General features: G+C 39.0%; 1 protein-coding gene across 3 annotated transcripts in view; it reads left to right on the forward strand.

The window, feature by feature from the left end:
• The window catches only part of pphln1 (periphilin 1), a 140,879-nt gene that overhangs the window by 60,034 nt on the left and 55,364 nt on the right, over positions 1 to 25,481 (forward strand). For all 3 annotated transcript variants that reach the window (XM_063058339.1, XM_063058341.1, XM_063058340.1), the window contains exon 5: positions 11,316 to 11,503. In XM_063058339.1, the coding sequence (XP_062914409.1) occupies positions 11,316 to 11,503 (188 nt within the window). The remainder of the gene's footprint in view (positions 1 to 11,315; positions 11,504 to 25,481) is intronic.

Raw genomic sequence — 25,481 nt, forward strand, 5'->3', positions numbered from 1 at the left:
AAGCATTCAAGCTACCCTGACATTCTGCTGTAAAATGTCTTAATACAATTTTGAAGTCATTATTCCCTCAACGATTGCAAGCCGTCCAGGTCCTGCGGCAGCAAAGCAGCTCCAAACTATGATTCTCTTTCCACCATGCTTCACAGTTGGGATAAGGTTTTGGTGTTGGTGCCCAAATGTAGTGGTGTGTATTTCTGCCAAAAAGTTTAACTTCTGTCTCCTCTGCCCACAGAACATTGTCCCAGAAGCATTGTAGAATGTCCAGGTGCTCTTTTGCAAACTTGAGACTTGCAGCAATGTTTTTTGTAGAGCAGTGGTTTCTTCCGTGGTGTCTTTCTATGAACACCATTCTTGTTCAGTGTTTTTCTTATAGTGGACACATGAACAGAGACTTTAGCAAGTTGTAGAGATTTCTGCAGGTCTTTTGCTGTTACCCTTGGGTTCTCTTTCACCTCCTTCAGCATTGCACGTTGTGCTTTTGGTGTGATCTTTGCAGGATGCCCACTCCTAGGGAGAGTAGCAACAGTACTGAAATTCCTCTATTTGTAGAAAATTTCTCTTACGGTGGACTGATTATTTATATTTGTGTGTGTGTGTATTTGTGGGTATATATCTTTTATACTGTATATCAAATGTATGTCATTGTCTACCTTTTCTCATCATTCCGTTTCACCAGTCTGGAAATATCTTTGTTACTGAGCTGCAATTTAAAAAAGGGTTTGAATACAGAGGTGAAGAGATATGTGAAGTGCATTTAAGTCCTAGTTTGGAATGGTGTGGGCTTTTTGATCATTGTGCCAAAAGAAGAATATTGGAGTCTTGAATTTCGCAATCAGAAGCAGCTTTATTATCACTGACATGTGTTGTGAATTGTTTTTTGGCAGCAGTAAAGTGCAAGACATAAAATATGCTATAAATCCTAAGAAATATACATACACACACACACACACTAAATAAGTGGTGTAAAAGTAATAATGTAGTGTTCATGGATTCATTGTCTCTTCCGAAATCTGATAGCTAAAACGTTCAGGCTCCTTTACCTCCTCTTTGGTAGCAGCAATAAGAAAATGGCAAATCCTGGGTGGTGGGTCCTTCATGATGGATACTGAGTTTTTGAGGCATCACTTTTTGAAGATGTTCTTTTGACGATTTGGGCAAGTATATACATTTACTAGATTGCTTCCTGAAAAAGTACATTACTGTACATATACTCTTACAAATTTAAAAACATAGGTGATCTCCTTGGTAGATACAAGTTTGAGAGAAGATTTTTGTTTGATAGATTCCAGGAGGTTGTCTCCTCAAAACAGGTGTGTCTAGAACTACCTTAGAGAGCTAAAGTTCTTTGTATTTTCAGAGCTGGATGGTAGAATTTGAGATAGAAAGGAAATGAGGATTGGGTGGGAGCATTCTGTTTCTTGAATTCTTGTTAGTGATGTATGTGTTTGTTCACCCAAGTTGTGAGAGTTATGCTTTATCATGGCATTGTAAGTTGTGCCAGGTTCCAGATGTCACCTTGATAAATTTCGTCAATGTGTTCCAGCATTGCATCCCACTGTAGGGCAAATCAGTCTGGAGTGCCACTTAAAAGGTGATGAGGTGGCATCACTTATGTAGCTTATTTCACTTCGTTTTGTCTGCAAGGATATTGATATTGTGACTTGTCATTGGAGACCTGACATCAGCTAATATGGGAGAGTGCGTACAATTGAAGGATTTATAGTTGAGACCGTAACAGTTTGTCATTTATGGTAGCATGTGCGTCCCTTCACATGTACTGTAATTTTCACGGTTGGTAATCTCTGACAGTGCCTCTGAGAAGCAATAGAATGAATAGGAGCAGTAATATGTAGGAGTATTTCAATTTGCAGTTGTCCAAAACCCAAATACTGCAGTTAAAATGAAAATAAAAATGCTGGAAGTGCTCAGCAGCTTTGTACTGCAAATAGAAAAGCAGAGTTAACATTGCAAGCTGATAACTTTATCAGACTGGATGAATGACATCAGCCCTAAAACTTTCATTCTCCGCATACTGCCTGACATGCTCAGTATTTGCAGTGTCTTGTTTTATATCTGGTTATCTTCAAAATAGTGGCATGTATATTTATATTTATCAATTATCAATAGTTGCTGGTAACTGTTTACCAAATTCTGCGATCTTTAGTATTTTCCCTAATGGAGATATGTCAATAGTACACATTTTTAGCATGGCCACTTTTGAGACAGAGCTACTGTAAGTATTTAGCAAACCACAAACAAAATAATTTACTATATTGATGAATTTAATTAAACCAATTGATCATTTATGCCATAACAAAATATTAATCAAAATATTTAATAACTTGGAAGTTTCTAAATTGATTAATAAAAATAGAAATGCACAGTAGGAAATTTGAGCTGGTATAGAGCTGTACCTTCAACTAAGGTTGAAAAGAAATGTTAACAAGTTTAAAGAGATTTAAAGTAAATCATAATTATTAACTCACACCTGGACAATGTTAAGCATTAAGAGGAAGATGGAAGTGGGGGGAGGGGAGGGAAGAGAAATTTCAATGCAAATTACTCACAATTTCCCCCTCCTGCAAGTCCTCATTGATTGTAATTGCATAACTGTTATAATGTCAGTTTTAGGTATGAAGTGTTTTCCCTTATAATGTGTTCATATTCTTGCCTTCAGCAACATTTCTTTCTTATTTTATGTTAAAGAACAACAAATGTAACAGCATATGTCAGTCATAATAAACCTGAAGAACATGACTTATGTTTATCAGAGCTTAAATCAGAAAGTAATGTTATGGTTTTTAAGACACTGCCAAGGGAAACTTAACCCACTTTCTGAGCATGGGGGCCTCCCAGGGCTGTGTGCTCAGTCCACTGCTGTTCACTCTGCTGACCCACGACTGTGCTGCAACACACTGCTCGAACCACATTATCAAGTTTGCCGATGACACGACCGTGGTGGGTCTCATCGGCAAGAACGATGAGTCAGCATACAGAGAGGAGGTGCAGTGGCTAACGGACTGGTGCGGAGCCAACAACCTGTCCCTGAATGTGAACAAAACAAAAGAGATGGTTGTTGACTTCAGGAGGACACGGAATGACCACTCTCCACTGAACATCGACGGCTCCTCCGTAGAGATCGTTAAGAGCACCAAATTTCTTGGTGTTCACCTGGTGGAGAATCTCACCTGGTCCCTCAACACCAGCTCTATAGCAATGAAGGCCCAGCAGTGTCTCTACTTTCTGCGAAGGCTGAGAAAAGTCCATCTCCCACCCCCCCCCCGCCCCATCCTCTCCACATTCTACAGAGGCTGTATTGAGAGCATCCTGAGCAGCTGCATCACTGCCTGGTTCAGAAATTGCACCATCTTGGATCGCAAGACCCTGCAGTGGATAGTGAGGTCAGCTGAGAAGATCATCGGGGTCTCTCTTCCCGCCATTACAGACATTTACACCACACGCTGCATCCGTAAAGCAAACAGCATTATGAAGGACCCCACACACCCCTCATACAAATTCTTCTCCCTCCTGCCATCTGGCAAAAAGCACCAAAGTATTCGGGCTCTCACGACCAGACTATGTAACAGTTTCTTCCCCCAAGCTATCGGATTCCTCAATACCCAGAGCCTGGACTGACACCAACTTACTGACCTCTACTGTGCATATTGTCTTGTTTATTATTTATTGTAATGCCTGCACTGTTTTGTGCACTTTATGCAGTCCTGGGTAGGTCTGTAGTCTAGTGTAGTTTTGTGTTGTTTTACGTAGTTCAGTGCAGTTTTTGTATTGTTCGTGTAGCACCATGGTGCTGAAAAACGTCGCGTTTTTACTGTGTACTGTACCAGCAGTTATGGTTGAAATGACAATAAAAAGTGACTTGACTTAAATTTCTAAGAGGGAAAGTGGCTGAAATCTGCCATTTTACATAAGGAGATTTTTAGCGTCAGGTTATTAGCATTTTTAATGTAGCTCATTAATGCCAGTTTTGTGCATAACACAAGGGACAAATGCATGATTGATAACATAAACAACATTTGATCATAAAATACAGGTATTCTAAATGCATTAATTATATGCTGTTCTGTTAATAAAATTATATAAACAGAGGGAAAAAAATCAAAAATCATAAATATAAATAGAGCTATAAATCTCTTTGAAATAATATTATCTAATTTGAGTGTAGAGTTCAAAATAAAATACAGGACATGTTTATAAAAATGCACTACATTCTTCAGAATTGCCTTTGATCCTGTTTATAGTGGAGGTATTAGAGAAGATATCAAGAAGTAGTATATACATTGGGTGGGGGGGGAGGGGAACTGTGGAGAACCTTTGTAAGAGTTTATGTCCAAATTAGCAATAATCTTCTGAAAATCCTGTCGTGTGCCATGGTAATTTTGAGCTGAGATTATCAATGATTCACAAATTAGTAACAATAATTATGGACTTCTTTAAGGAAAATGGATGAGTTTTGGTGCTTAATATCTTTACAGAAGCCCTTGGAATTTTCCTTTGCCTTGTCTGCTAGAGCAACGTCATGCCTGCTTTTAGTTCTCCTGATTTCCTTAAGTCCTGATGAAGGGTCTCTACCTGAAATGTTGACTGTTTATTCATTTTCATGGATGCTGCCTGACCTGTTAAGTTTTTTCCAGTATTTTGTATGTTACTGAACCTTACCAAGCTAACCAATTCTTTACATATTTCATTACCCCTACAAAATCAAGCAATAATGGCTAGCCTAGTTGATGATGTAACATCAGCACTCTCATCAAGACAAATGAAAAGAAAATTACATGATCTATCATCTTTTATCAGTTCTGCTATGTTTGTTCCAATTATTAATATTTTATCTTTTATTGTTTTTTGATCACTAGGCAAATCTTTAATGTACTGAATACTTCTTTCCTTTTCTGGAAAAACTGTCAAAAAGAAAAGGTGCATACTCTAGCTACGACATGTTCTCCATCACCGAGAGCTTTTCCATGTTGGGCAATAATATTTGAAACCTCAAAACTAGCGGCAACTAAGTTGGAGCTACCTGAAGTAAATGTCATCAAAACATTTGACTTTTTTTAAATTGTTGATTTCTGAAGAAATATGTTCGGTTTGTTCTTGCTCACTTTATCTCAGTCATGTATGAAGAGTTTCATAAAAATTGAAAATCTCTGCTGCTTCTGTCATTTGTATATTTTGTGTCTTTGGTGTATGTATTATTCAGATCAGACTAAAATATTTAAATACTACTTTCAAATACACCATTTAATTTTTAAAAAATTATCAACTTTTAAATTATCATTAAACTCTGGCAATACAGTTTTCCTAATAAAAATTATTAGAAAAAAATCCATGGAGGCATTAAACTCATACGGTATTTACCATTATTATCACTGAATATCCAGCATTCACTCACAAACAACATAGGAAGAAATATAAGCAGAGTGAAGCCAATGCCAATAGGTCCAACTTTTTACTATACAAATACTCATATGTACAGTGGGTCTTCAAGGATTTCAGAATGTATTACCCAACATCACATGTTTCTGTAACCGGAGTGAGATGTTCCCTGCGAAAACCTCTCACTGCTCACAGGTTCTAAAAAAAAATCACTCCTTGCTTCATTTGGCAATAAAGATGGTCACCATGTGTCTTTTTATTATGGTAGGTTTAAAGAATCAAGGAGCTGCACTGCATGCCACTTTACATCTTGGCCACACATGCCATAAGTTTGCCACACTTGAGAGAAAGTTTCAAAATATTCAACAGAGCAAATGAACTGACAGCTTTGTCTTCTATATTACTGAGATAAAGTAGTATAGATTTTGGGGGATTGTAATGAAGTTTAAACAGATTCTAAATTTGGAAGAATTCTGTTCTCTTTACTTCATGTATGCAATCTTAGTTTTGCAAAAAGAGGATCCAAAGCTTGGGCCTTCCCTATTGAGGCATTCATTGTTTCTGAGGAAATTCTGATATGTTTTCCTCCATGATGCTACATGGAAGTTTATTCTGTAATATGTTTGGCATTTGTATATGAAAAATTTACTTGCTGCCCGTTAGGCTGCTGACACTTGGGGCAGCAATGAAGGTGCTCCATTTCTGGCATTGTGTCAGTAGCTTCCTCGTGGTTCTCACTACTGTCAGTCATGCAAGGTGTAGAAGGATTGTTCAGTGCTGTTGCCGTAACAATTTTGTTTTACCAACCCGGGTTGTTAGCCCTGAGCTGGACCCCAGCAAGAGCCAAAGCATAAGGCCCTGACTCCAGCCAACACAGCTCTCTGGGTCATTGAGTCATGCAAGCCTCCAAACCATAATAAGGTTGTAGTCCTCTTGGAGGTATATGAAAAATAACTTTCTATTATAATTAAGTTGTCTTTAAGAATTTTGCTATATTTCCTGGTTCTATGTCTACAGTTTATTTTTAGTAATTAATAAATTAAGAGTGACAAAATGGTGCAGATAGAGGAGCGGGTATTTACCAGCTGCAGTGACCTGAGGTCAATCATCACCTTAGGGTGCTCTCTCTGGAGATTGCATATTCTCCCTGTGACCGCATGGATTTCTTCTGATTGCTGTTGTTTCTTCCCACATCCCAAAAACCTGGATGTTGGTTGGTAAATTGTTCTTCATGTAATGTTGAGTTGTAGAATCTGGGGGGAGTTAATGGGAATAAGAAAAAATGCAGTTAATGTAGGATTAGTGTAAATGGTTAATAATTGGTTTGGGACTACTAGACCAAAAGGCCAGTTTCTGTGCTATATGTCCCTATGAGTCTGTGTTCCAAGTTGATAGTTGTTCAGTATTGTCAAATTTGTCTGCACTTCAAAGAATCATTCTGGTATCGCCCTGGTAAATGTAACTCTGGCATCATTTTATGTTAGCAAAAATATTTGACCATAAAGTGCTGTGGATACTGCTGAAGTACTATTATAATTTGTGCATTAAATTTCTTTTGTCACCTTTCTGTCTTTTTGCCTCCTTTATGCACATGTTCCATGATTTCTGATTCACTACATTCTTCCCACCCTCTATTTCCCTTAATATTTCAGTTAACAGAAACCTAACAATCAGAAATATAAAATTAGCTAAGGGTATCACTTTGATTGCTATTTGCAGAAAGGCAGTCCAAACTACTTTCTGCATGTGTTGTTCTGCATTTGTTTCCTAACATGAGGTTTACCTCAGATTTTTGAACCATTCCCCTTTGTTGTGGGCTCCCCTCAAATTAACTTCTTTCTGATCCAGGATCTCAACCCAAAATGTTGGTTTATATATTTTGCTTTCACAGATGTTGCTTAAGCTCCTGAATTCTTTAAGCATTCTCATTTTGTTTCAGATTCCAGCATCTGAATATTTTTTGCCTTGATTTCTTTCTACTCATTCGATGAGTTCTCCTTATTCTTAAACACTGTTAAATCATCCTGTGATCTTCAAAGCTATTGGAGGCACACACGATATGTACAAGTAATCCGTTGTTTTGAAAACCCAGCTTCATCCTGGTAAATTAGTCCTCCACATACTTCGAGACTGTCTCTTCAGGGGTAGTAATTACTTCTCAGAGTACTCTTAAGTATTTTGTGACTTCAGGGTTTTGTGTCACTGAAATAGCTCATGCTTCATGTACCGTTGTGCTCTCATTATAAGAGAATTTAGATAAGCAATTACTAAGTGAAAACCGTCGTGGAAACAGGATGGACAGGAACAAGTAATATTCACTTGGAAACTGCACGTTGACACTGTTGTAGATATAGAGCACTACAGTACAGAAATAGGCCCTTTATCCCAACTCTTGGTCTAGCCAGAGTTATACACCAGGGGTCCCCAACCTTTTTTGCACCGCGGACCGGTTTAATATTGACAATATTCTTGCAGACCGGCCGACTGGGGGGGTGGGGGGGTGGTGTTCAAGTAGGGTTAAACTCACCTCAACATGTCTTTTACAGTTAGGGTTGCCAGCTTTCTCACTCCCAAATAAGGGACAAAAGTAGCAGTCAAATACGGGACACTTGGGAAAGACTACCGTGACCATGAAGCCTTGCGCGGGTACCTGTGTGCACATATGTGACGTGCTTATGTGCCGATTTTTTTCCACAGGTCAGTTTTGGCTTAATCTTCCCGACTACACTGTACATACATTATTTCTATTTTATATAGGCTGTGTATTTATCATCATTCCTGCTTTTACTATATGTTGGTGTTATTTGGTATGATTTGGTATGTTACTTTTTGGGTCTGGGAACACTCAAAAATTTTTCGCAAATAAATTAATGGTAATTGCTTCTTTGCTTCATGCCATTTCAGCATGTAAGGTTTCATAGGAACGCTCTACCTTAGCGGGGGAAATACGGGACAAGGGCGGTCCCGTATGGGACAAACCAATTTAGCCCAATATACGGGATGTCCTGGTAAATACAGGACAGTTGGCAACCCTATGTTCAAGTTCAACAGTGCGTGACAGGGAATGAGGAAATGTGCAGCTGACTCATATTGTTTCCTCACGGCCCGGTAGCACAAGCTCTGCGGCCCAGTGGTTGGGGACGACTGTTATACACCATTTCCTTGCATCTATTGAACTCAGTTCCCTAATGAAGGCCAACACATCATATGCCTTCTTAACCACTCTGTCAATTTCCACTGCAACTTTGAGCGATCTATGGACTTGGACTCCAAAATCTTTTTCTCCACACTGCTTAGAGTAGTGCCCTTAAGTTTGTCATCTGCCTTCAAGTTCGACCTTTTGAAATATATTACTTCACACTTTTCAGGATTGAACGCCACCTGCCACTTCTTAACCCAGCTCTTCATCCTGTCTCTGTCTCATTTTAACTTATGACAACCTTTTACCGTATACGCACCACAGTAGTGTAGCGGTTAGTGCGATGCTGTTACAGCGCAGGGCATTCTGGAGTTCAGAGTTCAATTCCGGCGATGTCTGTAAGGAGTTGCAACACACATCAAAGTTGCTGTTGAACGCAGCAGCAACTTTGATGTGTGTTGCTTGAATTTCCAGCATCTGCAGAATTCCTCGTGTTTACGTCTGTAAGGAGTTTGTGTGTTCTCCCCATGAACCATGTGGGTTTCCTCTGGATGCTCCAGTTTCCTCCCACAGTCCAAAGACATACCAAATAGTAGGTTAATTGGTCAATGTAAATGGTCCTGTGATTAGTCTAGTGTTAACTAGTGTGTTGCTGGCGGGAGTGTGGCTTGATGGGCCAGAAGGGCCTGTTCCCCACTGAACCTCAAAATAAATGAATAAATAAACAGATAGACAAATGCCACCAACCTTCAGGTTACTTGCAAATTTGCTAATGTACCTTTGCACTTCCTCATCTAAGTCATATAAAAATCCAAAGTGCAGTGGTCCCAGAACAGATCCCTACAGAACACCACTAGTCACTGAATATGTTACATCTACAACCAGCGTCTACCTTCTATGGGCTAGCTGATTTCAAATCCATGCTAACAAGTTTCCATGGATTCCGTGCCTCATGACATTCTAGATGAGCCTTCCATGGGGAACCTTGTCAGACTCCTTACTAAAATCCATATACACCACATTCACTCTACCTTCATCAGTTTATTTTGTCACTTCCTCAAAAAATTAAATCAGGCTCATGAGGCATTACCTGCCCTTCATAAAGCTCTGCTGACTAACCCTAATAAGACTATGCTTCTCCAAATGCTTGTAAATCCTGTCTCAAAGTGCCCACCAGCATAAGGCTCACTGGTCTATAATTCTCAAGATTGTCCCCATTACCTTTTCTGCGAACAAAGGAACAATATTTATCATGCTCTCGTCTTTTAGTTCTACTTCTGTGGCCAGTGTGGACAGATTGTCAACACCCCAACAATCTCTTCCCTTGCTTCTCCTAGTAACTTGGGATATATTCCATCCGTCCTTGAGGACTTGCCTATCCCAATAATTTTTCAGAAGCTCCAACACTGCCTCTTTCATAACCCTGACGTGCTCAATCACATTAGCCTGTTGTATGCTGACTTCACATTTTTCACTGGTGAAAATTGAAGCAGAGTATTCATTAAGGACCTCACCTACTTCCTCTGACTTGAGGCACATTTCTCCCTTTATCCTGAGTGGTCCTACATTCACTCTAGTCATCCTCTGTACTTCACATACATGCAGAATACCTTAGGGATATTCCTTGCTCCTATTTCCAAAGGCCTTCTCATGTCCCTTACTCTCTTTCCTGAGCTCTTTTTAAGCTCCTTCCTGCCTACCTTGTGACTCTCAAGATCCTTGTCTAATTTTTGCTTCCTAAATCTTAAGTATGCTTTCTTCTTCCTTTTGACTGAATGTTCCACCTCACTTGTCAGCCATAGTTCCTTCATCTGACCATCCTTTCCCTGCATCAAAGGGATAAACCCATCCCGAAGCCCATGCAGGTGCTCCTGAACAGCCTTCCCATTTCCACTGTGCATTTCCCTCAGAACATTTCCCATTTTATATGCTTACAAGTTCCTGCCCAGTACCATTGTAATTGACCCTCCCCCAATTAAATACCTTCTCCTATAGTCTGCTTCTATCCTTGTCCATGGTTATGCTAAGGACCAGGGAAGTGTGGTCATTACTCTGAAATACTCACCCATGGAGAGGTCTATCACCTTCATTGCCCGGTGCTAGATCCTGTAGGCCTGATCTCTAGTGGGTCTGTCCATGTACTGTGTAAAGAATCCGTCCTGGACACACCTAACAAATTTTGCCCCATCTAAACCTTTTGCACTCTGGAGGTGCCGATCAATATTCAGTAAGTTGAAGTTGCCCATCAAAAATATGCTAACTTAATTGCTCCTTGGTGTCCCATTGACACTGACTGAGGAGCTATTGGTGGTGGTGGTGGGGAGAGGGGGTTGTCTATTGAAAATTCCCAATAGAGTGATTGCTCCCTTCCTGTTTCTGACTTTCACCTACACTGACTCAATATGACATCCCCCCTTTCTGCAGCTGTGATATGTGGCTAAAGATTTGATTTGAAGAAAGCATAAGCATTTTTGGAAACAATATCAATTGTCATGAATTTTCAGACAGTAAATGACAATATCTATACTTCAATAATGTAGAGCTTTGGCAGAAACGTCAGGGCGATTGGCAAGTAGTTATATATAAGCAATGTAACATTCAGAGAATACTTAATATTATTTTAAAAGGTCTATCCTGAAAGATTTACTTACATTGAATATTCTCAAAATAATGTGAATATATGTCTTTTAGTTTCTGGTCTTTAAATAAAAGTAAGATGGGAGTTGTAAAGAATAATAACAGTGACAAAGTCTTCTAAGAGAGATATTTGGTATTCTAACAGGTATAACTCAAGAAGAAACACCTACTATTCCTCCCAATTTGCAAGAGAGCGTTCACCTCATAAAAGGGAAGTTTCTTTCTACAGAGAAGAATCGCCTCATAACCGCTCTGGATCAAGCACGAGCAGCAGAAGCTATTCCCCAGAAAAGGGCAAGCAGCCACCATCCTACCAGTCCCAATTCAGTAGAAGTAAGTATAATTAGAAAGAAGGATCACTTTCATTTGCAAAGAAAGTACTTTTAAATGAACTAGTGTTAGGCTTGTTGAATGATTTAAAAGTAAATGGAAGGCGAGTAAAATAATAAAACAGTTGCTTATGAAATAAAGTGCTATTTATGTTATTAATTTCCAGTCATTCCACATTGCACCCCACACTCTTGAAGTTATTTTTTAATTTACTTCTATTTTTGAAAAATTGTTTGCTTGCTATGTGGTTTCCTTGTATCTCTGGTGACTAACGCTCAGCAGTAATGAAAGTTTGGAAAACAGTGTAAGTGCTGGGCAATTATTGCTAAATGAGAAGCATTTTACTGGGGAAAGCTCTTATCAATGTAAAATGCACAAGCATTGACTTTCATACTAAGTTGCATAAGTCAGCTTCTTCCATTGCATAACATTCAGAAAATGTTGCTTTTGGTTGTTGCTCTCTTAGTCCAGATTTATGTCACCAGGTTGTCAGGCTAGTTTTTGACTTGGCCCCAAAGGAAATGATGAGGAGAATTGCAAGGTATTGTCAGTGCCCTACTGGATATCAGTCGAAACCCTTATTTTCACTTGGCAGCCCTGATGTGTGTCTTTTAAAACATTAGTGTCTTGACTTCAGCAGAAATGCTTCCACAGAGCAAAGGCTGATCTTCAGAAACTCACAATCTTATCTTTTTGTTTCAGAAGTGGTGTTACAATGATAAGCTAATGGGTCTAATACTCCACAGAACTGATCAACCATCATCCTGTGTCTTTCTGTTCCCCTATAATCTTCTTCTCCAACTATCCATCACCCACACACACTCGTCCCACCGGTTTTCCTCACACCTCCCTCTCTTTATTCTGTGCCCCACTGACCTCGCTTATCAAATCCAGCATTTATCACCTCTCCATTTCTGATACCATTCCTGCCCTCAGCTCTCTATCAAAACCCTCCTCACCCAGGTCCACCTATTACTTGCCAGCTCTTACCTCACCCTTCCCTTCACCTTTTTATGCTGGCTATCTCTCTCCTCTTTCTTTCGAGTCCAGATGAAGGGTCTTGACTCAAAAGATCAACTGTCCATTTCTGTCTGTCAATGCTGAGTTCCTCGGGCATAGTTTTTGTGTTGCTTCAAGTTCCAGTGCATTTTCTTCTGTCTCGTAGCATCTGTCTATTGTTGTTGTCCTGTCATTATATTTTGTAAACAGTTTCCATTTTTATGAAATTTTTATTGTTTAAGACAGTCAATTTCTCTATAATTGATTTCTTCATGATATTTCATGGCACTTCGCTTTTTGTGTTGAAATGGCAAATTGATTTTGGGACATTTTTACATAATTTATTGACACACAAGGTGATAATTTTACAAAATCAAAAGCTTCATTGTCAGAGGGTTAAATCATAAGTCTTGGGAAGAGACAAGACAAAGTAAAAGATGTTTACTGTACTGTAATTCCTGGTCAGTTCATGTCTATCCTAATTTCTTCTCAAAATTCCACCATAATTTTAAGAGATCTTGTTGTCTTTTCTGTATTTTCACATTTCTCCTAAGTACAATTTACTTTTTACTTGTCTATAGAAGTTCTTACAATCTGCCTTTATGCTTATTGCTAATCTACCCTTGAATTCTGCTTTCCCGTTCCTTGTCAATGTCCTGTTGCCGAATTCTTAAATTTTCCCATTGCTCAGGCTCATTGCTTTGTTTTGTAATGTTTATCAGCCTTTCCCTTTCCTTCTATATTTGTTTTTAACAGCCAAAGCTAGGGTATTGTCTTGAGAGGATATTAAACTATATTGTAAACAAAGTACTAATTCTTTAGAAATTAATCATTGCTGGTTTACTGTCAAACTTTTAACATGATTTCCCAATGTACCATACCTAACACATCCCTAATGCTTCGTCGTACTTGGATTTAAGATTTTTTTTATAATGGGAAGTAATCAGTAGCTTTTCTATTACATGGTTGCATGGTTATCGTACATTTTTCCTTTGCAAAATGTGTGACTTGTCTTTTCCTGAGGCTGGGAAAATTGTATCATCCACAAATTTAATTGGAATCCACCATTCAGACATGAAGTAGACAAATTACTTGAAGTATCATAGGGGATGAGGATTGGCAATGTGTTGGGAATTTGGGAGAATATTAACTTGGGGTATGCCGTAGAATTGAATGGGATGTGCAGGCACGGTCAGTTTGTTTGGGGGGTGGGCAATTGGGAGATAATAGGGTGTTTTGGTTGGGAATGGGAGGGGGTTGATGGTTGGGATGAACAGCAAATGGGCAAGGGAAAATCATTGGATTTGATTGTGATGGGAGGGGACGTTGGGTCTGAATCTAACTGAAAATTACAAGTGACCTGGAGATTGACAGGTTATGCAGCAGAGATGCAAAGGGTATGGTAGGTGTGTTTATGAATGTAAATAATTCATTTGGTATCCCTTTTGAGCTTTCTATTTCAGGACTATATTGTGATGACTGGGGTGTCCTGGGAGTACCTCATAACTAGTGGGTCAGGACCTTGTGATGCAAGTTCAAAATGCCAGAATGAGGAATGTTACCATCCTGAGATGGAAATTGCATTTTAAGGATGATTGATACCAAAAAGTAACTGAATGAATTTTATAAGTGACATGTAATGACTCTGAAATGGTCATTGTTGTGCTTCAATACAGAAATAATTGAATTTCCTATTTGCATAACATTGAAAAGAATCACAGTATGCAATTGAATTTTTGCCAACAATATCATAGAAATGTGAGTGTATAGGTCAATTGAAGCTGCTCTTTTATGTTTTGAAAAATTATGGTTGATGTTATGTAGGTTCCTTGGAATCACAAATTCATTGATATTTATCTTCATTCTTTCATGGAAATCCATTAATCATTCTTTCAACTTGAACAGCTATAAAAAGCATGATCTAAATTTTATAGATGTTTCATCGTTCAGCATTCACTGGCACATGGAAAATGGAATTTTCAATTTTGCTGGTGTTCTGTTGTACTTTTTTTAGGAGATGTAAGAACAAAGTGGTAATTTGTCTAGAATTTCAAAAGGGTTTTGATAAGGTACTCCTTTATAATGAATCAAATTGTAGAATGTGGAGTTGACATAAATGGCAGAATGAATTGCTGGCTGGTTTCAGGGCAAAAAGTAGAAAGAGAAAGTAAATGTTGGCTGTTGTTGGTGGAAGAATTGTAGACAAGTTCCCTCTGGGTTGGTGTTGCTAATCAAGATTTGCGTCAGTATCTGAGATTCTAGAATCAAAGACAATACTTTTATATTTTCTGATGATACCTAGTTTAGGAAGGTAGGATGGTGAATCAAGTTCACCATAGCTAAATGGAAAGATGTACGTTTTGATTGGAAGAAAACAGAGGTCACTGTGTGGATGGTTAGAGATCGGGTCGTAGCGGTGGGTGAAAATAAAAGAAGCTGAGACTAGATACACACCAATCACTGGAAGTTGTGTCTTTGTTTAGCAGTAACTCATGTACAATAGTGTATTTCTAGAAGCATAGAACTGAAGAGACTTTGTACAAACCATAGTTTGATCATACAAAATTGAGATGACAATTGTGGGACATGACTATACAGTATGGATGGGATACAGAAAAGATTTTCTGAGAATGATATTGAAAAGAATGTTGAGGATGGGTCTCTTTTCTCTTTAAAAAGGAATCTGAAAGTGGACTTGATAGAGATAATTAAAATGATAAAAATATTGATCAATTGATTACAGAGAAAATGTTTCTACATGGGGGAGAACATAACTAGAAACCATTATTTTAGCAGAAAAATCCATGTGTTGAGAATATTCAACTTAGTACCAGCTAGGGAATGGTTGACATGAATAGTATAGATGCATTTTTTTTGGGGGGTGGAGCTAAACAAGTATGAGAAAGATGGAAATAGAGGATTACAATAAAACATTTACTAAAGAAACTTGGAAGGATGCATTAGTAAAATGCCAAAAGTTGTTAAGTTTATTTTTCTGTTTTAACAAATCCTTTTTCTATGTCCTAAAATTGCATTTGTAAACCAAACAAATAGAGAACAATTTAAACATTTTAATCTGTTGTATCATTTGGTTTTCAATATTTGTAGCTTTCCATCATATGATAGATTAATTGGTCTTTGTAAATTGTCCAGTGATTAGGCTGTGGTTAAATTGAGGTTTGCTGGGTGGCGCGGCTCAAAGGGCCAGGAGGGCCTACTCTGCGCTGTATCTCAATAAATATTCATTATGAATTTCATAAGCAGTTGACTGAATTTCTGTTTTACCATGAGAAGATTTTTTTTTGTTAGTGACAGCTGGACATCTCAAATTCAAATTCAATTGCAACAGAAATGATTTCCATGAAGTATAATGCATTTTCTTCCATTCAATTATATCATTGAATCATAGAAAATTTACGTCAAAGAAATAGGCAGATCAATCTGTCACAATAATAAAAATGCCAATATGTATCCCTGTTATAAAAGAGCTATTGGTCCTAATATCCCTTAGTTAGCTCTTTGTTCATAATCTAGTAGATGTGGCATAAAATGCTTCATGTTTAAATAAGTTTAGTCCTGATAAAGGGTCTCGGCCCAAAGAGTTGACTGTTTATTCCTCTCCATAGATGTTATTTGACCTGCTGAGTTCCTCCAGTGGTTTGTGTAATTCTGTAAGTTTAAGTACTATTTAAACGCGATGAGGGTTTCCGTTCCAACCAATGTTGTAGGTCTCTAAACCTTCAGGTACCACTGTTTGTCTAAAACACTCTTTGAAATTTCTCATGATTTTATCTTTTGCCTCAAATTTATGTTTTGTAGTTACTAACCTTTGATAAGAGAAACCTGTCCTCTCTTCATTTTATCTGGATCTCCCAAGCATTCCAGCTTAGCTGACATTTTCTTGTAACTAAATCTCTTCATCTCTAGCGAAATCCTCTTTAATCTTCTCGTCTGATATTGTTGTGCTCTTCCTTTAGCCTTCATTCTGCTTTCCTCCATAACTCCTCTCCCCCCACCCCCGCCTCTTTCCCCCTCCCCCTCAGTTCCATTGGCCCTCATCCCCTCATCATTGTGTTCTACATATAAACTACCAGCATCTGTTCCACTGACCTCCACCCCTTATGCTGCTGTATACTGGCAACTTATCCTCTTCCTTCTTAGTTTGTTGAAAGTTCCTGACCTAAAACGTTATGTTTTGTAACTTCAAAATATTAAACTAATTGAAAGGAAAACACAGGTGTCCAAAACGTGAGTTCAACTTCACTTTAAGCAAGGTGTGCACGTATCAGATGGTAGCATGATGATGTATGCAATTCACTTATTAATACATATAACCCGCAGTGAATTAAATTAATAATGCTTAATTGACCAATATACACATCTATGCACACAAGATTACTCAAACATTACTTAAATATTAAATACACAAACTCCTCCCTGCTCATCTATGAACTTCAACTCAATAGAGAATGCATCTCGACTATAAACATAGTGTTTCATATAGTACAATAACTATATCCAGACATCCACAGCATAGTAAGATTTTAAATTATCCTATTCAGGCCTAAAGATTTAATTGCCGTGGAGGATTTCTTACTCTTGTGGGATGATGTCTTTCCTGACAAGGGGAATCATTCTGCTTGGCAGGTGAGACTTGTGGCTGTGAAAACAGTCTCAGGTTCTGAAACCTCCTTCATCGTTGTTGTAGGATTAATTGAGGCTGCAGGAATTGGTTCTGACAGCTCTGGACACCTTTCTACTTCCTTTTTCTAGTTTATACATCTTGATCTTGTGAAGATGCGTTTAATTCACTGGCATTATTTCTTTCTATTACGATCCGATGTCTCCTCTTGGTTTCCTCATCCAGCTGGGCTTTGGTCTTTGCATCTACTTTTAAAAGCAGCTTTTTGCCTCCCACTTGAAGTTCATGCAATAACCTTAATGCACGCAGGTAAATTCTGCTTCTTTATACTCACACAAGTAGAATGCTTGCAATTTTCCTGAAGTATCTTGAACTCTCTTTCATCTTCAGACCAAACTACATTTCATAAGTAACTGCCCGATTAAACTATCAGAAGCTTTCTCTGATATGTTGCCTACAGATATGTTGTAGTTGGACCACTGCTTTTGTCACTTTCACGCTTTCTCTGAGTAGCATAGTCTTTCCTTGGTCCAATATGCTTTTGAACCAGAGGCACAGAGGTTTGCAAGAACACAAGCTTGTCCTCTGTTGGGCAATGAATGATTCATGGTGTTTGGCATGGAGACAGTTGTGGCATCATCCAGTACCTTTTTAATTCGCTTTCAGTTGACTATTGCAGGGGATGTGCCATGCAAATGATGGATGGCTCCCCAATCAATTTGTATTTGTCTCAGCCAATTACGCCCCCACAATGCTGGTCTTCCTGTTTTTATCACATACAAACTCAATTTGGCTTGTTGGTTGTTATATTTCACTGTTACGAATGTCATTCCCGCAGGAGTTATCTTTTCTCCAGTATAGGTTCTTAGTTGGATATCTGCAGGCTTCAGTTTAGTGTCTTTGAAATGCCGTTCAAACTCATTTTGTGGACTGACTGAAACAACTGAACCAGTGTCTAATTCCGTTTTGGGTGTAAGCCATATTGATTGTCTATTTTTACTTTTCACACTATAAATCTCAAGGCTACACAGTCCTGTGTCACTCTCATCATTATCAGATTTTTCATCAACAGCATGAAGATTAGTGCTCTTTTTGAAACTGCAACTTGACTTTTCAACTTTTTCTCTTCCCTGAGCAGTCCATTTGTTTCTGTCTGCCGGATATGCTCTTTGTATGTGTCCTACTTTGGTGGATTTTCTGCAAGTTTCACCTTTAAACCTGCATTTATTTGCTGTATATGAGACCCTGGCACAATGGTAGCACAGTTTGTTCAGCCAGGCTGGTTTCTGTTTAGATGCTGCAATTTTGTTCACACTCACTTTCATTCCTGACTACAACTCAATTGCATCTCTACGGTTTCCATTGAAACAGTGATTTCCACTGCTCTTTTAAATGTAAGCTGTGCTTCAGATAGAAGCTGTTTTTGAATGCTTTCTTGAAAGATTCCACAAACTTAAACAATCTTTCAGTGCATCATTAAGCCCATTACTGAATGGATAATGCTCAGCCAATTTCTTAAATTTAGCCATGTATGCTGAAATGGACTCCCTTCTTTTTGATTCCACTTATGAAAGCTAATGTGTTCTGCAGTCGACAATGGCTTTGGTTCTAAATGTTCCTGAATTATTTTGACAACATCAGCAAAGCTTATTTCTGTTGTTCGGTTGGAGCAGTTAAATTCTGCAGATGCTGGAAATTCAAGTCTTCCTTCAGTTAGTCCTGACGAAGGGTCTCGGCCTGAAACGTCGACTGCACCTCTTCCTACAGATGCTGCTTGGCCTGCTGCGTTCACCAGCAACTTTGATGTGTGTTGCTGTTTCAGGGCCTGGGCAGCGTGCAATCACTGAGGGAACAATGAACTTAAAATTGTATCAAGATATTTTACAGGAGAATGTCAGGGTAGCATTCTATCATGTGAAGCTTAATAGAAGTTGGATAAAGCAACAAGACAATGATCCAACAGACAAGAGTAAATCAACATCAGAATGGTTTAAAAAGAAGAAAATTTGTGTTTTGGAATGACCGAGTCAAAGTCTTGGCCTTAATCCTGTAGAAATATTGTGGAGGGACCTGTAGCAAGCAGTTCCTGCAAAGAAGCCCACCAACATCCCAGAGTTGAAGCAGTTTTGTAAGGAGGAATGGCCTAAACTTACTCCTAGCTGATGTGCAGGACTGATCGACAGTTTCCGGAAACATTTGGTTGAAGTTATTGCTGTAAAAGGGGGTCACTCCAGTTACTGAAAGCAAAGGTCCACCTATTTTTCCAACAAATAAATGTAGAATTGAATCATTTTTCTCAATAAATAAATGAACACGTACAATGTTTTTGTGTTATTTATTAAATTTGTTTCCCTTTATCTAGTTTTCGGACTTACGTGAAGATCTGATCACATTTTTGGGTCATTTTTATGCAGAAATTAGAGAAAATTCTACAGGGTTCACAAACTTTCTAGCACTGCTGTATCTGTGCTGTATTGCTCTGAGTCTGTTTAGAGCAAATGTGGTAAGATTTCAAAAGATTTCAAAAAGCTTTATTGTCATTCTAACCATACATCAGCTCTGCAGGGCAGAATGAGACAGCGTTTCTCAGGAGCAGTGCAATCATAACATAACAAACTCAACACTAATTAATAAACATAACAATAAATAGTAAAACACAACAGCCACATGTCAGTTAAAATCAGTTATAAGTGTCCAGTGCAAGTTAGAAGTGTCCAAGGCAGAGTCAGGTAGAGCAGCTATTTAGCAGTCTGACTGCCTGTGGGAGGAAGCTGTTTAGTAGCCTTGTGGTTTTAGTTTTGATGCTCCTGTAACGTTTGCCTGATGGCAGAAGAACGAACAGTTCATGGAGAGGGTGTGAGGGGTCTTTAATGATGTACCGTGTCTTCTGGAGGCATCGACTCTGAAAGAGGTCTTGGACAGAAGGTAGGGAGACCCCAATAACCTTCTCTGCTCCCCTAACCACCCTCTGCAAGGCTTTTTTGTCGACAGCACTGCAGCTGGAGTACCAGGTTGTGATGCAAAAGGTCAGCACACTCTCAACCACGCCTCTGTAGAATGTAGTTAAGATGTTAGTGGGGAGTGATGCTTGTTTAAGCTTCCTCAGAAAATGCAATTTCTGCTGGGCCCGTTTCACAATCCCAGTGGTGTTCCTGGACCAGGTGAGATTGTCCGAGATCTGCACTCCAAGGAACTTGATGTTTTCCACTCTCTCCACTGTGGAGCTGCTGATGCTGAGGGGTGTGTGCTCAGGCTGAGACCATCTGAAATCGACGATCATCTCCTTGGTTTTGGTGACATTAAGCATTAAGTTGTTATCCCTGCCCCAGCTCTCTAGGTGTTTGACCTCCTCCCTGTACATAGTTTCATCATTTTTGCTGATGAGCCCCACCACTGTGGTATCATCAGCAAATTTAATGATCAGGTTCTCCTTGAATCTGGCTGCACAGTCATGTGTTAGCAGTGTAAACAGCAATGGGCTAAGCACACAGCCTTGTGGGGATCCAGTGCTCAGTGTGATGGAGTCAGAGATGTTCCTGCCAACACAGACTGACTGTGGTTTCTCTGTCAAGAAATCCAGAATCCAGTGACACATAGCAGTGCTAAGGCCAAGCAGCGACAGTTTCTCCACTAGTCTCTGCGGGATGATGGTATTGAACGCTGAACTGAAATCAATGTACAGGATTCTGGCATGTGTCCAAGTGAGAGAGAACTGTGTGCCGTGTGGTGGATATTGCGTCGTCCGTAGAGCGATTTGGAGGATAAGCAAACTGTAGAGGATCCAGTGATGAGGGGAGGCTGGCTGTGATATGAGGCTTGACAAGCCGTTCAAAACATTTCATCACTATGGAGGTCAGGGCAACGGGATGGTAATCATTCAGACAGGCTACAACTGATTTCTTTGCTACAGGGATGATTGTGGAGGTTTTGAAGCATCTGGTGTCAATAGCTTGACTAAGGGAGATGTTGAAAATGTCTGTCAGGACATCTGCTAATACATCAGCACATTCCTTGAGCACACGTCCAGGGATGTTTTCGGGACCTCCCGCTTTTCGTGGGTTGACCCTGGCAAGGATCCTCTGTGTTTCCTCTGGATCAATGATAAGAAGATGGAATTCAGAAAGCTGCGAAAGTCGCTAATGTTACTCAAGTCAGAAATTGATAGAATTTTAGATTATAACCCTGATGTAAAAGATCAGGTAAGATCTTACTGCATAACAGCAGACACGAGAGGCCGAATAGCCTGTTTCCTATTATGTTGTTTTACTTTGTTTCTTCATCATATGCTGTATTAATAGTTAATGTGTTGTTGATTTTAGGCCTTTCTATAATAGTATCTATATTAAAACACTGTCATGTAAGAAATGGTTGTTAATAAGCCTGTACATTTTTAACATGATAGTAATTGTTAATCTAAATTTTATAATGTTATGGCGTTAATCATGAGTCAACAGGTCTGGTGTCTGTATTCTTGTTGTAACCCTGTGGCTGTGGAAGCAAGCTTAATCGCAAAGCCGGCACTCTGCACACTAAGATTTTATTCCATGTGCATCTACAGTTCTCTGCCTATAATTGTTCTAAGATAGGTGTTACGTGATACTGCTTAACAATGTAGCAATCTTAAATCAATAGTCCCCTTTTACTGAAAATGCCAAATGTGCTAACGGACAAACTTGTACTCAGGACACCATTATGGGCAAGACATGGTGTGCAGAAAATCTTATGTGATTTTATTTTTTAACATAAGTAAAATTTTATGAATTGATGCTTATTCAGTCTAGTTGCCTTTAACGGTTTCTCGAAATTCAGGTTCAAGTTTAAATTTATTGTCATTCACCCATACGCGTGAATACAGCTAAATGAAACATCATTCCTTTGGGGCCAAGCTACAAAACACAGTACACATAGTTACTGAACAGCACATACAGTCACCAAGTAATATCAGAACAAACTCCTGAGTGGCATGGGCCGAAGACTGACAGGTTCAGAAAGTGCGAGACGCACATTTATGTAAGGTAGTATAATGTTACTGGCATTATTATAATAAAACAAGCATTTGGTATAAACATGTGAAACAGCAGCAATAAAAGGTGAAAAGTGACCAGTGGAGGATGGTATTCAGACAGAGTTTACATGTGTGCTTTGGTGGCTGCAGGGCATTAAGGAGTCTCACAGCCTGGGGGAAAAAGCTCTGACCCAGCCTGATGGTTTTAGTTCTTATGCAGCGTACCTTCTACCTGATAACGGAAGGTCAAACAGATTGTGGAAAGGATGGAGGGGTCTTTGACGGTGCTGGAGGCACTGCAAATGTAGCACTTCTGATATGTTCTAAATGGGGTTGGGGGCGAGAGAGATACCAGTGATGTTTTCACAGAAATACACAGCCTCAATCATAGTGGCAAAAACTCTCAAGGTAGGTAATAAGGCCTATACTTCACCATTAAAAACTCTACCAGCAGTGAACAGTGGGTCTTACCAGAGGTCATGGTATTCCTATCTGCTTGAAAAGAGTTTAGTCCCTCTAGCTGGATGGCATTTCCTCCCATTCAATATGGGGTACTCTGTGTTGCATCAAAAAGAGAGGATACTCAAATGTTTGCCCTGTTGCGGTGACCTTTGGCTCCATCCTGTGGAAAAGCACAGAACTACAGTTGCCATAAATTTGAAAGAAAATCCTGGAAATAGCAAGTCAAGCAGCATCTTTGGAATGAGGAACAGTTATGAGTTTTATGTCCACTACGTTTTTTTGATAAAATTAGAAATTACCTTCTGTGAGGTACGATACACTGTTCAAACAATTTAAACACCGGCCCAGATTGGAGGCGAGAGGCAATCTTGCTCACTCTCGGCGATCTTCACTCCTCTCTCCAGGCTGCAGAGCCCTCCGCTGTTCTGTTGTTGGGTCAGTTTAAATGCTGACTGCCCCGGCTGCTGCTAATATGGTGAACTGATAAGTGAGACTTTGGGCCTATTCTGAGGTTTGGATCTGAGGTCTCAATTTTGGCTTGGACTGTTATTCCTCACTTCAATTGTTTGCATGTGTTTTTTTTTCCTTTCTCTTGAGTGTTGATCTTTTATTTTTATTTTTATTCTTTATTTTAAATTGGGTTCTTTCGGGTTTTTTGCTTTGTAGCTTTGTAAGGAAATCTCAAGGTTGTATTTATACATTATTTGATAATAAATGAATCTTGAATCTTGAAATTGCATGTGTTTCATTTTGGAGAGAAGGTCGTGATTGGCTGCTGACTGAGAAATTGTAAATGACTGAAATGGTGGTTGTTGGGAGATTTTTTAAATTGGTGTGGATCTGTTCGGAGGTCAAAGAAACATACTGTACAGAAACAGGTCCTTTTGGCCTACCTTGTCTATGCTAAACATAATGCTGATTCCATTAAACCCTTATCCTGCATTTGGCACATATCTCTCTGCCTCTTCTTCCAAGTTTATATCCAAATGCCTTTTAAGTGTTGTAATTGTATCTGCCTCCAGCATTTCCTCTGTCAGCTCATTCTAGACAACCCCCCACTCGCTCTGTGTAGAAAAACATACCCTTCAGATCTCTTTTAATTTCTTTCCTTTCAGTTTAAACTGTGGTCACTAGTTCTAGACTGTCTTGTCTATCCTGTACTTTTTGTCCCTATTTAAGAGTCTCTTGAATGACTATCATATTCATCTCCAGCAATCCTGGCGGCACATTCCAGGCACCTACCACTCTCTGTGCAAAAAAAAATGCCCGCATTTCTCATTTGAACTTGCCCCTCACAACTTAAATTAATGTACCTCTGTCCTCTGGTATTAGACATTTCAACACTGGGGAAAAGATACAGGCTGTTTACTTTATAAACTTGTGTCAGATCTTACCTCAGCCTCTACCACTTCAGAGTAAGCAACCTGACTCTGTCCAATCTCTACTTGTAGTTCAGGCTCTCTAAACCAGGCAACATCCTGGATAACCTTTTTTTACACACTCTCAAAGCCTCAGCATCCTTCCTGCACTGAAAAAGGTTCCAGTTAGAGTGACTAGAAGGGTCAGAAGATGATTGCTTTATCTGCAGGGAAAGTTGCCAAGCTTTTGACTAGCCTGTTCTTAACGATGAAGTTCACTGTGTAAAGATGGCATTCTCCTTTCTGTGTTCCCTCTCGAGACTGTCTTGTTCATTGAATTGGTTATCTCCTGCTTGGCATGTCTTGTTCAGTGCAACAATATTGTCGTTAACACATTTGTGTTCTCAAGCTATGATAGCAGAACAGCATTTAGGTCTATTACTGATGGATTACTTCATGGGATTCCTGGTGTTCCAGGTCCAAGCTTCATACTTTGCAGTGGGCATTCTCTGTGCATGGTTTCTTCTGACGTGAAGAGCTGTTGGACAGCAGGTATCTATTGCACAACCTTCACAGAACAAGATCTAGACCCAGTGACCACTTGACAGGAGACTAGACTCTGTTGCATAGGTATTGTGCTCATAAATCTACAAATGATGCACAATTTAGTAATGAACAGAATAGTGAGGATGGTGAGACTAGACTGCAAGATGGTGGAATGGATAGACTGTGGCACATAGAATTTATCATTGACGTTTTGAAGGATGTGAAGATCCAAGGGAATGTGTGGAAAAGATCTAGTGAAATGATTTCTGGACAATCAGAGATTTCAGTAATATATTCACTGGAGAAACAGCTTCTAGTGCGAAGGTGATTGATGGGAGTGTTCAAAGTCATCAGTTATTTAGATAAAATGAATAAGGAGAAACCATTTCCAGAGGTGTAAGGTACACAAAAATATCAGAGCATTTCCTCCAACAAGACTCTTCTCATTGATACCGTCAAGGACGAAGGACAGGAACCTGAAGACCATGTTCAATGTTTCAGGTACAGCTTCTTTCTTCCACCATCAGATTTCTGAATGAACACTGAACCTATGAACACTACCTCAGTCTCTCTTTTTTGCACTACTTAATTTTCTTTTTTCTATATTTAATTTCTAATTTATATATATATATATATATATATATATATACATATAGTAATTTATAGCTTTTATTATTATGTGGATTGTACTGTGCCTGCAAAACAATAAACTTCATTACATATGCCAGTGATATTAAAAGTGATTCTGATTCTGAAGTGCTAGACAATTAAACCTCGTCTTTTCCAGGTCATCGTGGTTCAATTGCTGTTGGTCAATTAATTTCCTCTTTTGTTATCAAGTGTTATGTTTTGTGACTTCAAAACATTAAATTAATTCAAAGGAAGATATGTGAGTCTTATATAAATCACTGTGGAGGATTTCTTACTCTTGTGGGATAACATCTTTCCTGACAATAGGGATCACTTTGT

This window comes from Mobula hypostoma, chromosome 9, assembly GCF_963921235.1.
Source record: "Mobula hypostoma chromosome 9, sMobHyp1.1, whole genome shotgun sequence".
NCBI lineage: Eukaryota > Metazoa > Chordata > Chondrichthyes > Myliobatiformes > Myliobatidae > Mobula > Mobula hypostoma.